General features: G+C 40.4%; 1 protein-coding gene across 1 annotated transcript; it reads left to right on the top strand.

Moving 5' to 3' along the window:
* Positions 1 to 3606: 3606 nt before the first annotated feature.
* Positions 3607 to 13644, top strand: LOC139971675 (uncharacterized). Its single transcript, XM_071978352.1, has 2 exons — positions 3607 to 4909; positions 11763 to 13644. Exons 1-2 carry the CDS (start codon positions 4560 to 4562, stop codon positions 12400 to 12402), a joined length of 990 nt encoding a protein of 329 aa, XP_071834453.1. The 5' UTR covers positions 3607 to 4559; the 3' UTR covers positions 12403 to 13644.
* Positions 13645 to 14529: the final 885 nt, after the last annotated feature.

Below are 14529 nucleotides of genomic sequence, written 5' to 3'. Positions count from 1 at the left end.
ACCAGACTGCAAGGAATCGATCCAGGCGCGTAGCCAAGGGGGGCGAAGGGGCGACCGCCCCCCCCCCCCCGAGCATATTTTTTTGTATGTTTATGATATTGCTAGTAATTTCAAAATAGAAAATGTTTAGGCCTGGGAAGTGCCATTTCCAGCGATCTGGGAGGCATTTTCGGCCAAATTTTTCCTGAACGCTTCGCGCCAACATATGGTGGCGCTACGCTTAGATAGTTTGCAGAGCCATATATACGGTTCTGATAGTTTGCCTAAAGGTTTGCCCCTCCCTTGGCAAATTCCTGGCTACGCGCCTGAATCGATCTCCAGTATTTCAGCGAGTTCCATTACGGACAATGGAACAAACCTGGACAGACCTTGCCGAGACTCAGTGGCGGCGGAACCGGGGGGGGGGGGCTTGGGGGGCTCAGCCCCCAATGAAAAAGTTGAGGGGGCAAATGCATGATAAGCCCCCCCCCCCAATATTTACCAAGGCTCCGAAACGTGCATCTGCCCATTTTTAAATGCATACTTGTCGATCTGTCCGATGCACACATATACTATATAGGTGTAATAATTTAAGTAATTGCTGAGGGACCCTCGGCCCGTCCCCTGGCTATAGACCACATTGTCACCCCAACCGCGTCTTCACGCCCCGTGAAAAGTGGAAGCAGTGAGTGTGAGTACCGTAAGCGTAACACAACTTCGTCTTGGGCCAATGACTTGCCTCATTTCAGCCAGTTCTCCAACATCCCCTTACGTAGTGGCGGAGCGTCCATATATACAGTCAGGGGGCGGATGCCCCCCCCCCCCGACGGACTCAAATGGACTGCTGGCGCCCTTTTCAGCTTTTCACTACTTTTCACTTATTCGCGATTATTGACTATTTTATTGCGCTCTCATATACCTATTGACATTTGTCATATTCTGTTGGTGTAATTTTCCGACAAAATGGCGACGAAACCTATTTATTCTCCGTTTATCTGCAAATTAACAAGGCCCGGAAAGGGTCATTTCCTGCAATCTAGGGAGAATCTTTACTCAAAAATTTTCTGTACGCTCCGCGCCAACCTGTGGTGGCGCTCCGCTTAGATAGTGTCGAAAGCGCCCCGACAGACCATTCCTGCCCCCCTGACCAATACCCCTAGCTCCGCCACTGCCCTTACTACACTCAAAAACGTCTTTGCGAATACACTGCGAGTAATAGCTACTCTCTTAAAACACCATCGAATATACATATTACAATGTTTTTACTTTTTTACGTGCAATCTGAGAAATTGCAGGCTTGAGACCCATATTTTAGGGCTAGGTATTCGCAGCATAAAACACTCGGGAAGTGCCGTTTCCGGCCATCTGGGGCTTTGGACAAACCCAAAATTTTCTTGTACGCTCCGCGCCAACCGATGGTGGCGCTCCGCTTAGATAGTCTCCACACATTAGCCCCCCAATAATTTTTCCGTTCCGCCGCGCCTGCCGAGACTGAAATGTTTAATCCGAAGTTTCTTTTCACTCTCTGCAGTCGACTTTTTGCCTAACTCGAATGCATGCTCTCTGCTGTTGCAGTTGGTACGTATTTACAGAGGGAGTGAGTAATACCGCACAGAACAGCGTCAAGCTCTTACTGTATAGGAATATTCGTAGATATAGTCCCCCACGATAGAGCCTGGACACGACAATCAAACGACTTAACTGTCCACGATCCATTAACGTCTTATTACATCTAGACTGTAATCGTATGATCATGCATGATGTTACGTCGGTTGAGTATCACGGGTCCCATGATAAAGTAAACATATACTACACCTAATCTTTGCTAAGAGGCCGACAAGCTAATGTTAGGAATTTGCATCTCAAGACTTTGGCAAAGTCGATGGCCCCCGTCTTAGAAAGTTTACGTCATCCTTTAAAACGCTGAAAACTTAACGCTGTTCTTTCGGGTTTGCTCCCTCCCTTGACAGTTGCAAGGAACACGTGCTCGGCAGCAGAGAAATGGGAAGAGCAGGTGATAATATGCAAACAGCTTGCACAGTAGGCAGCCAGTTGTATGGCGGGCCATCAGTCTCAAATCGTGGGAGATCGACTTATACCGATTTAAATCGACATATACCAATTTCCTTCGACTTATACCAGTTTCCAGCAGCTTAAATTGACTTCTACCGATTTAAATCGACATATACTAGTTTAATTCTACATATCATCGATATAAATCGACATATATCAGTTTAATTCGACATATCATCGATTTAAATCGACATATACCAATTTAAATCGATGATAAGTAAAATAAATCGGTATATGTCAATTTAAATCGACATATACCAGTTTAAATCAATGATATGACGAATTAAATCGGTAGAAGTCAATTTCCGTGGACTTATACCAGTTTCTAGCAACTCAAATTGACATATACCTATTTAAATCGACATATCATCGATTTAGCTCATTAACATATTCCAAATCCCGATTTCGGTGATGATTGACCTGTGAAGATACATCACGTGCAATCACCTGACGATTTGAGACTGATGGCCTGCCATACTAGTTGGGCCATTTACTAATGCTATTACCTCTCTAAACTGTCCTCCCATATCATGCTTCAGAGCACTCGCTTTGACAGTATGAACAGTTCCTAACCTTTCTCTGATAGGAGCAAGATATTCATACTGCTCATACTGACAATACAAGTGCTTTGAAGCGGGTTATGAAAGTACAGTGTAGACAAAAATGTCCCAACTTGGAGCAGTAGGATGCGTATCACACTTGCTTATAGGAACAAGACACATTCGTTTAAAACGGCTTTACCAATCTACAACATCTTTAATGTATCAAGGAAGAGTTTTCAACAAATTGACATGATTTAATTTCTCGCTAGATATATAGGTACAGCTTTGTGTGTGTGTGTGCGTGTATGTATGTATGTGTGTGTGTGTGTTCTCAATAAAAAGTATCCTATATGTTATAGAGTGCAAAACTCCATAACAGTTGATTCATACATCTATTTATATATATCAAACCTTGTATCCTCATTTAAATGTCAGCAGAGATACTAATATATTGTCATGCTGTGAGGCCTGTATAGGTACAATCTATGAATGTGACCAATATGTATTGCGTGGAAGAATGTGATCATTGTCACGTGATAACCACATATACGAGCTCTCTTGATGGTCGAATGTCGATAGCCTTAGAGTTTGTTTATTTTGTTTGTTCGATTGAGGCAGTATGAGCTGATTTTTGGTGTATATGTAAGTATACGAAATGACGTCAAAGATTTACAAATGGCAGTACATGATAGTAATCGAAAGTATTTGAGAAAATACAATATCTAGACTGAGAAAGGTCTGACAAGGTAACGGGAGGGGGAGGTCGAGGTAAGGCCCTATGCCCGAGGTCATTTAGGGGGAGGAAAATGAAAACATTGTGGGGCCCAGTCACATACTCCCCGCCCCCACCCCCATTTAAACATTCTAAAAATTACAATTTGAACATGGGTGACCATTATTTGACTTCCTAGCATATTGATCTGCAATAGTGATGTCTGTTTATGGCTCCTGTCAAGATGTATACATTGTTACATGATACATTTTAGGGAAGGTCACCCAAGGCAGTGACTGTGCTCCAAAACCAAACAACTTGATCTAATCTCAAGCCCCAGTCCCGTTATACATCTGAGACTGTGATGATCGCCGGAGACTGGTAGTCATGGCGATCGCGTGACGTCAAGTGAGTTTCACGAGATACAAGTTAGTGTATGCCATGATTTTGTATAGTAAATCGTGCCAGAGAGCTCCCGGTTGTGCTTGAGGCCTTCAAAACGGATTTGTATCAACAAAGGTTGGACACGTGGTGTGCAGTCATCAGGAACGGAAACGTCATCGGGAGAAATAACATTGACCAATGAGAAAGGAGAGAATAATTGCTGCCGATCATCCGAGCGGTAAATACCGTTCACAGGATCAGATTACGAATAAAGAAAGTTAGGTGAGTAATTCAACGGTGTCGTTTAGAAATTGTAGGTAACTATGCCAAAGTTTCATTGCATCCACACGATGATAGCTGTAACTTGCAAAACAATCAAACCAATTAGTGTTGATACAGCGACGCCAACTGGCAGAGAGAGAGAGGAGGAGGTGGAGACAGAGAGAAAAGCGCAGACGATCGGAGTACAATTTGAAGAATGTCATAAAGTGTTGTTTATCCGGGCACGACATTCACCAATCTGGAGATTTGAAGAAAAGGTTTTTGTTATCAATTGAACTATAGCGATTAAGTTTGACATACAACAGTCTACGTATACATATTCACAACAGCACCGCAGTTGTTATGTCTGTCATGGAGGCGGTAAACCGCTAAACCAGATTCGTACCGCGACAACTCGGGAAAAGAAGTTTTTAATTAAAAGAAAGTGGATTGTTTTGATTAACCAAGACAAACCGCATGGGTCCCGTGTGGTTTGTGCGTCATCTTCTCGCATACGTTACAATAATTCAACTCACATCACTAGGTGCATGGCAGGCAGATCGTTTCACCATTCCGAACGTTACATTCTATAGACCGAGACGCTCACCATGTCATCCGATGTGCAATTAACTCCCCATACTGCAGGTAACCTTGTCGATACCCGCTCTACCGCCCAAGACCACCACCTACCAGGGGCTGGTCGGGATGGTCCAAGAAGGGTGTTCCTCTGGTCCATTCCAAGGTCTCGCTCCACTGTGTTTGTGAAATGCATGAGTTTCGTAGAAAATGTGCAGGTTTGGTATGAGCCTTACCTGTACAGTTACCATAACGAGCTGCTGACTCATCCAGATAGTGACCGTGAGCAGATGGAGAGAGAGGCTCGGGAGGGCCTGGAGAGAATGCGACCTATTCTGGAGCAAACACCGCGGGGAAGAGGCTACCATTGGAGACAGTTTCGGTAGGTACATATTAAGTCAACTTATCTACGGTATACAGTATATATATATATATATATATATATATATATATATATATATATATATATATATATATATATATATATATATATATATATATATATATATATATATATATATATAGCGGGAGGCCCGGGTTCGAATCCCGGTGGAGGCTGGAAGTTTTTTCACTGTTCTTGATTTTCCAACTCATTACGATTTTCATTTATATATATATATATATATATATATATATATATATATATATATATATATATATATATATATATATATATATATATATATATATATATATATATATATATATATATATATATATATATATATATATATATATATATATATATATATATATATATATGAACCAGTTCAGTAATGATAATTTTTTTATTAAAATCGTTCTTGGTTAACCTGGATAATTCGTAGATATAGGATGGAGGAGGGGGGGGGGGGGGTCAAGGGGCGGCTTATTACAGTATACAAGCTGACTTCGTTGAATTTTCGTTCTTTTAATATCAAAGTCATGTTTGAAGGTCAAGTTCTACAAGCTTTTTGCGTTATGGTAGGCGTAGTGTGTTTGTATGTATGGTTACACAATCTTGATGCACCTGACTGAAAATGTTGATAACATTAGTCCCCGCGGATGGTATTACTGAGAAATCAATATATAATATTCAGGTCCTAACTAAAAAAAATATATCAATGAGGTAGACAAGCAAAATTTCACTACAGACGTTTGTATCAAGGGCGTAGGAACCGGGGGGGCTGGGGGGCGCCAGCCCCCCCAGTGAAAAATGTGGAGGGGCGGAAGTATCATTCCGCCCCCCCGCTCCGCAAGTCAGAAAACCCCTTTTTCATTTCCAAATGAGAAAAAAATCTCATTTGGAGCACCAAATTGCATCTAAGGCCAGGTGAAAATACAAAATTAAGTTTACAAAATGGAGTGGGTGTTGAAGTGTGCTATATTGGACTAAATTGCATCTGAGGCCACCTGGAAATGCAAAAAATTCCAAAGGGGAGGGGGACACCCCCTCCCCTTAGACCCCTCCCCCAGGCCGGCCATCAGTCTTCAGCCCCCCCCCCCCCCCACTCAAAAGTAGCTTCCTACGCCACTGGTTTGTATAGTGACTTCAACGTAAGGTTAGGAATTTAGGAACATAATATACGTAAAAAGTAAACAAGCAATTAACCTACTGGATAGCTCTTCCATTCACGAGTCTGTAGTTAGTCGGACACGGGTGTGGGGGGGGGGGTCTCCTTTAATTATTGTGACGTAACTACGGCGTTTAACTCCCACTTGACAATTATGGGGAATAGTGAATGGAGTTTGTCACTAGATAATTTCGCAAGTAAATTTGGTTCAGTAGTTTGAGATGCGAGATGGTAATGGGGGGTGGGGTAGGGCGGGGGTGGCGAGAAACCAATTATTCAGTTATGCTGAAATTGACGCCTACTTTAAAAATTACATGGAGGTCATGCCTCCAGCTGGCGGTCCCTATGTATGATACAATCAGATTGTGGCGAACTTAATTCAAACTGCTCTGTTTTTAATGTACGGTAAGTTAAAAGAAGTACTGTTGCCAAACAACTTCTACAATTTCCTTCGTAAATCCCTCCTCTCCATCTCCGCTTTACAGGGAGTTTCTTCCAAACAAATATAATTCGTTCGTTCTCGGTAGTGTATGATAATACATGATAGAAACCTTTTCTTGATACGTTGTAACAGTTGTCTTGTAAATTTAAGTTGCAGCAAACTGAAAAAGACACCGATGTCACCATCACTTTTCCCATCCGCATCCCCGCATGCCCTCACCCACGTTTGTAAAACCAATAAGACGCTGATAGTGCCACGGGTTGTACTTAATTGGTATCACTATCAAAGCTTTACCATCAACTTGACATGTTTAGTCCTATTCCAGTCGTAACAAAAAAAGTGAATTAATTTTTCAATCTTGAAATTCTTTTCTTCTTGATTAGGTCAATTGAAACGTGTTTTTGTTTTAAACTTACTGAATTACAGATAATAATGTTCGAAAAGACAGAGAAACACGTCACACTTGAGTATCTAGTTAGTGTAACCATTTTAGTTTACACATCAGTGTCAGCTCCTATACATTGAGTGCCTCTTATTCATCGCGGCGTTATATATACGTTTGCATTCCGATAAACAATTTTGAAAACCTATGCTTGGCTGTTCTTTTATTCTCCCCGCAAGCCGTTTGAATGCTATATATCCCCCTACACAACCTACAGACAGACAGTGTATATAGCCTATCCTATTATTTATTGTTGATGATTGATGTGTGTGTGCGTATAGGTGTGCGTGTGTTTCAGCTTAATCTTTCCTATAACTCAGATTATCTATAGAAGGAACGCAACTATAATTTCATAGTTCGTAACAGACGGGGGCTCACAGAAGTGAAGGCTTATAGTCAAGGCGATGAAACTAAGCATCTCATTGAAGCCCGGGTGACATTCGGCTTCAACTATAAGTTTTACCCAGGCAAGGCGCTGCCGTATTTGAACTAGTACTCACGATATTTGCGCCACTCAGTGGCGTCAATCCCAATTGAAAAGTGGGTTGGGGGAGGGGGCATAAATTACCAAACATGGATATAACTGCAGGGTGCACACCGATAACACCTTGGCGCAAAGCCTTATACTATAGGGCGGAGTCCAGACACCTGTCTTAGGCCCCCTGATTGTGTCTACGGGCGCAGCCCCGGCGGGCCAGAAATCATATTATTGGCTTCTGGTTGGTCCCTGAAATTTAACAACAGTACACATCCGACCAGTGATTAGGCTAAAATTAAGAAAGATTTGTCTATTTAACATCAGGGGGTACATTTAGGGCGTAAAAATTGAACGTTAATCCAAAGACAGAAACATTGTTAAACTTTGCACACAAGAATAAAATGATCTTGTTACACAGGTGTCTAAAACATGCTCACTTATGTTATCATAAGTACATTTAAAAAGCACCAATGGGTACATGGGCCCATTCAATTTATCGGAAACATAAACACCTGTAAAATAAAGATACTTCAGGGCCGTAGCCTAGGTAGCATTTCAAGGGAGGAGGGGGGGCAGTTGAGGAACATCGAGAAACATTATGTATCGTCCAATTCTTACATAGTTCAGCTTTAATGTGCGTATATGTCAGGGCCTGTTTTAAGATATATTTAGTGGTGGGCCGTTCCCCATAAGGCACCGCCATGACACTATCTAAGCAGAGCGCCACCGTCGTTTGGCGCATATAGCGTAGCAAGAAAGTTTTACCAGAAATGCCTCCCAGATTCACCGGAAATGGCATCTACAAGGCCTTGTAAGTTGCATCTAAACATTTTTAATATTGAGATCTCATGTTTTAGAAATTTACACTCCCACCTCCCCCCCCCCCCCCCCCCAAAAAAAATGAGGAAAATTAGAGGATATAAAATATTATTCGGTACAATTAGTTTGTAGAGAAAAACTAGGACTTTCCGCTACCTATAAGCTCTGCTTTATTAATTGTTTTACACTGTTAATTGAAGATATAAAAGTACGTTAGGTCATTCTGATAGTAGCCGTAACCTATATATATGCTGAGGGGAAGCCATATGGGGAATTTAGGTGTAAATTAATTGTTAGGTTTGTGTTATCATTATTTGTTTTACATAAATAAATCATATAGACGTAATAAATATATTTTTGAAACGTAGTTTCACATTAGACTGCTTCACTGTTCACACACACAGGTTAAATGTTAGGAGCTCTCTACGTTTATTATTATTCTAACCAAACTCGTTAAAACCAAAACCAAAGCACGGTCATCGCATCCGTGATCGTGTGTATATATATATACGTGATGAACTGTCAAAATAAACCTTGTGTTCTTTTGAACGCCATGCTTGCAGCACGTGCCTAGAATCTTGAGGTTGCACACTACTGACTAATGAAGTCAGAATAAATTATATGATCAGTTTGCTAATTCTAACCGAAATAGCGCATAGGCTATGCAGTTCAAGAGTTCACATGATCGTAAGCCTTCTTTCATTGAGGAAGTCGTTAAAATCTTTGATATTTCGTTCACAAGTGTCAGATATTTCAGATTCATGTTGTATACGACGCGTTTCTCTCTTATGCGCAGTTTGTACTCTGACATTGTTAACAGATTAACTTGAATCATATTACTTCCGAGCCGCAGCGCAAAGCTACACATAACATAGTACAGTGACCTATATATAGTTACATAACGTCGAACCTGAGTATAGGCCTATAGTACAGAAATGCAACCTAAAATGGCAATCGCCAATTTCAGAAAGCTTTCACTGGTTATGGATATATTGTGATTTTTTTTTTAAATTATTATTATTATTATTCCAAACCACCAGGGGAATGTTAATATTCATACCCCGATGTTTGGAATCGAAACTTAAGTCGGTTACTGGTGTGACCGTTACTTTGCTTCGTATCTATTGATGTTAAGGGACACTTGATTCGATAATGGGTACGCTTTGTGAAAGAGACATTTATGTAACTTACAACAACTGGCTTTGATTGTAATGTTAGTCTCCCTTCATGCAACGGGCATCTGTGTTGCATTAGTGTTACAACATTAGCAGCCTTACATTTTCATTGTCACAACATCTTTATCATGTTTTTTAGGTAAAGGTCAATGCGAATTGCCTATAAGGGACCTAAAATTGCTGGGTTTTATTTCTTTTTTTCTTATCATTAGTTTTGCAAAAGTCCTTTCTGGATGCTCCGACCCTCAAGCGGGAGGGGGCAGGGGACCACGTCCCTCAACTCCTATCGTCAGTCGTGGGAAATGCTTCAGTCGGGGGAGGTTTTACATACAGCCAGGGGAGAATTAAACCAAACCTATTCAACCTTACAGGAAACAAATCAATATAGTTTTTTACTAAAAAGTTGAATTTAGAGCCAGTTGAAGACTTCATTTATGGTCTAAAAATGCATGAGAATGTGCAAGTTTGATTTATTCCCCGGGGGCGGGGAAGGGAGGTTGGCCAGAGCCCCTACATGGCAAGTCGGTTTCAATTATCACAGGACCACATCCTACCTTCGTAAAATTCTTGTTTCGGTTCTGGCCCTTAATCCATAAAGGTTTGGCTCCATTACCGTACTGAATCAATCGGGGTGAACCCCCCCCCCCCCACCTCCCTGCCCGCTCTTCCCATTGAAATCCTGTACACGTCACTGATTGTTTCAAAATATTCCGAGCACTAAAATTGTAAAATGTTTTAAGTCTGGGAAAATGCTTTAGGAGGTCACCACAAACCACAACACAGTCCCTACGCTTCTTGTCGAAATATGATTATGATATTAAAAACGACGGGAGGAACGTTACCAGCCCAAGAAGGTGGTGGGTGACGCTATATGAATCAGTTTAAAATAACTTTATCAAATCTCAGTACGTACGATGATACGAAACGTTTTCGATATGTTGGAATTTCTGGAAGGGTTGTATTCTCTGATATACTTACTTGGGTGATAACTTACTCTATCGAAAAAAATTGGAACTTTCAGTAACATTGTCAACATGGATTTGGATTTGTAATCCAGCATTTTAGGGCATTAATTTATCATACATATCAGGGAAAGTTTCCAACATTTATATAAATGGCAAGTGGGGTTTTCAGCGTTATATTTATCACTTTAAACCTGTCATAACTGGGTGTTTTGTTGTCTCTTTCTCTGTGTGTGTTTTTGTTCTTACATCATCATTATAGAAAACAGTTTTCAAACCTGAAACACTGTTGCCTGCGAAAACGGAAACTTCCACGAGAAACCACAAGCGTGTTGTCTAGTGTTTTCTTTATGCCATCTATATAGGATAATGACATCATCTTTCCAATCAATGTCTGATGACGTTAAACTGTGTCGTCCACAAATTAGTGAGATATGGATGTCTGTCTATGCAGCATTAGAGACTAACCTTGTCCTTTTGTGTGCTATTTTACTTTTTATCTTTCGGTCATATGCTTCTTTTGCTGTGTGTTTGACTTGTATTCTTTTATGTATTTTTTGACCTTTTTATTTGTAAAGCGCCCTGAGACTTCTGTTACGGGCGCTTAATAAGAACTGTTTATTATTATTATTAACCGCTGGGTTAATTTGGAAACCCGTCTCAATCGCTTTAAAATTTAATCCTACGGTTTCACCTGTCCACATCCGGCAAACCTGCCATAAACTATTAGTAATCATCAAACCACCTCACAAAGAGCTTGTATAATTCAAGTGTGTGCATGTGTCCACAGCAAAACTAAACATGGACAATGTTTTATCTCTCATTCTAAATTATATAATTAGGATAGCTGTGGTAATACCCCCCCCCCTCCCATTCACACTCCTCCCCCTTTCCCCCAACTTCCCACTCTCTCCCATTCCCACCCCAAAAGTGATGTATTGCCCACCTAGTCATGCTGGTTACGTTACACTTTTTTGTATGTAATGCATTTCCACAGTTATATGTAATATATAATAATGCATATACAATTCCTTTTGACGTTATGAACATGCTTTGGGCATTTCAAAACTTAAGCAAATTTTAGCCTGCTGAGATTTCGAGCGAATTCTGGTGAACCCTCCAACTGTTGAACAGTTGCCAGAAGGTCCGGGTAAAAAGTTTTGTTTGAAAAGAACAACAGATCGTCTGTATTGTAGACGTGAAATGAGAATGAATGCTCTTTCTTCCTTTCTTCCTTCCTCGTAATGTGGAGGTGGTGATCTCTCGGGGGGAGGGGGGGGGGGTTGAATGGCCATCGATTACGTAATCGGCCTAAAATATGAAATTGACACCCATATAATAATGGTTTATTGACCTATTTTCAGATACGATTGGGTCAAGAGTCAGCTCGAAGCTGATGAATATGGCAAAGATTTAATCTTCGTGAAAGACTCTGCTTTCGCCATCGACGGCCACTATCGTTCTCTGCCCTCTAACAAAGCATTCCAGTATACCTTCATCATCAGGGATCCACGCAATATGTTTCTTTCATACAAGAACGCGTTCATGAACGAGGTTGGAGAACTGGAGAGGGAGACATTTAACATTGTTAATGACGTCGATGTTTATCCCTCAGATGAACTGTATAAGAAATCTTACAAGTTATGGAAGTTCGTCATCGAACAGACTGGGCGATTCCCTGTGGTCATTGACGGGGATGAGTTGGCTACTTACCCGGATATCTTACTGCCGAAATATTTTCGCATGATTGGTATTCCTTTCAAGGAGAGCTATTTACGATGGGAACGTCATCATGACGTCATCAGAACTTGGAAAACGTCCTACGAAGCCATTGTAGCGTGTACACAGAATGGTTGGATAACACAAGCAGCTCACAGCTCTGCTTTCTCCCGACCTTTACAAACACCGCCAAATAGCGACGAATTACCGGACGATATACGATATTGCGTCGATCAATCGATGCCTTATTATAGAGCAATGTACAGACACAGACTGAAAGTTTGATATTAGTTAAAACTATAAGCTCCCGGTGTATTCAATCGATCTGGATATGCTAGACATCCCTTATGTTATATCTATGTGTTGAGAAATGGGTTGAAAGTTCTTAATTTATTATCAAATTTAAAAAAAAAATTGCTAGCACTGCATATAAAATCAAGATTCGCGTTTGTCCTAGGTAGTAAATTCAGAATAGGGCATACCCGCAAAAACGCCACTGACGGAAAAGGCATGGACAATAATTCTCAGCATTCCACATTAAGCGCGCGCGCCGCGCGTTAAGTTGAATTTGGGTTAATTGCAGTAGACCTACACACATGTTGTATATTTCATATCTCAGTCCTCAAACGCCCCCCCCCCCTTATAAAAAAAACAACAACAAAAAAACAGGAGATTTCAAACCTCACAAAATAATTGTCTCAGAACAATGTTGACATTTGAAATGCACCCGTCAGATTAAAGTGACCCTTTTCGCGTCCCATAAATATATGCTTAGGTTTCTCACACAGTTTAGAAATGTACATATTAAAGTGCAGAGACATTGTGGCTTTCATAGTTTGCTTTAATTAACACATAAATCCTAGGCATATTGCAGACTTGTTGCACGAGCACAAGCGCATGAATATACGTTGGAATATAAGTAGAATTCCTCTTGATTTGGGTACGAGTTCGAATACTACAAAGCATTAAGTAATTGTGAAGTGAGTACTAATGAGTATACTAATATGTTATCGATTCAAATATGATCATGAATAGTGTTCAGTATACACAAGGCAGAAAAAATTGAGAGACAAAAAAATAAGCCACTATTTGACTTAACATTGTTTTGTTTAATTAATGTTTTGTAAGTTAGTTAAAGAGGAAAAGTATCATTACAGCACTGGGACCAAGTATGCTTTCAGAGGCGATATAGACACCGCGGTATTGTTCTTCAAAATGATTATTGTGATTTCGCAATTTCAGTATTTACTATTTGTCATTTTTAATATGTTCAGGAGTAAGGTTCAAAAGAGTGCTTGTACTTTGCAATATGTAGTGAAATCAAAGCGTGGTTTGAATAGCCTTTACTGGGAATATGTTCTGTATACACCAACACACCGTGTATGCGGCAGGCCAGGAGTTCCACTGGTATTTGAAGGCAAATACAAATGTTCCTCAATAGGTCAGTCCTTCTAAAGCCTAAACTACACTTCACAATTTCACATCCACTTGTCAACTACAGAAGCTAATAAATCAAGCCTTTTAAAACATTGTTTGACTGTCCACTGTGCATAGGGTGAATATATCGGCTCAGGCTCCCGACCTAGTGTTCAAGAGATTGCCGAGACTTAAGGCTGTGGGGCTAAGTCCTTTCAACTGTTCAAAACTTATAAACTTAAATCCATAGACATATGGCAGACTAGTGGTACGAGTGGTATAGTTATGAGTGAAAGTACAAGTAGAGTTCCTCTTGATATGAGTACAAGTACAATACCCACAGCACAGTGTACATCAGCAGCGAGGGACATATCAGGTCCAGCTAAAGATAACAAGGTGTCACATTTTGTATACTGTCTGCATAATTGTGTAGCGACAAAAAAAAACTTGCAGACAACTTGCAGGCACTTGCAGGTAACGGAAAATTCACTTTTTGTGAGGGCAGCACGCGGTTTGGGGCGAGTCTTTTTCCCTTTAAATGAGGGTAACAGTATTTAATCTTGCATTATAATTTATGCTAGTTCGTTCCAAAATACCCCTATTATACCCCTAGTATTCAAATACCAGTACAAATGCCCCTAGTGTTCAAATACTAGTACAAATACCCCTAGTATTCAAATACCAGTACAAATACCCCTAGTATTCATATACCCGTAAAAATACCACTAGTATTATAATACCAGTACAAATGCCCCTATAGTATTCAAATACCAGTACAAATACCCGTAGTATTCAAATACCAGTTCAAAAACCTCTAGTATTCAAATACCAGTAAAAAATACCCCTATAGTGTTCAAATACCAGTACAAATACCCCTAGTATTCAAATACCAGTACAACTACCCCTAGTATTATAATACCAGTACAAATACCCCTAGTATTCAAATACCAGTACAAATACCCCTAGTATTCAAATACCAGTTCAAAAACCCCTAGT

This window comes from Apostichopus japonicus, chromosome 8 (assembly GCF_037975245.1).
Source record: "Apostichopus japonicus isolate 1M-3 chromosome 8, ASM3797524v1, whole genome shotgun sequence".
Classification (NCBI taxonomy): Eukaryota; Metazoa; Echinodermata; class Holothuroidea; order Aspidochirotida; family Stichopodidae; genus Apostichopus; species Apostichopus japonicus.
This window is presented reverse-complemented; position numbering and strand designations above follow the sequence as displayed.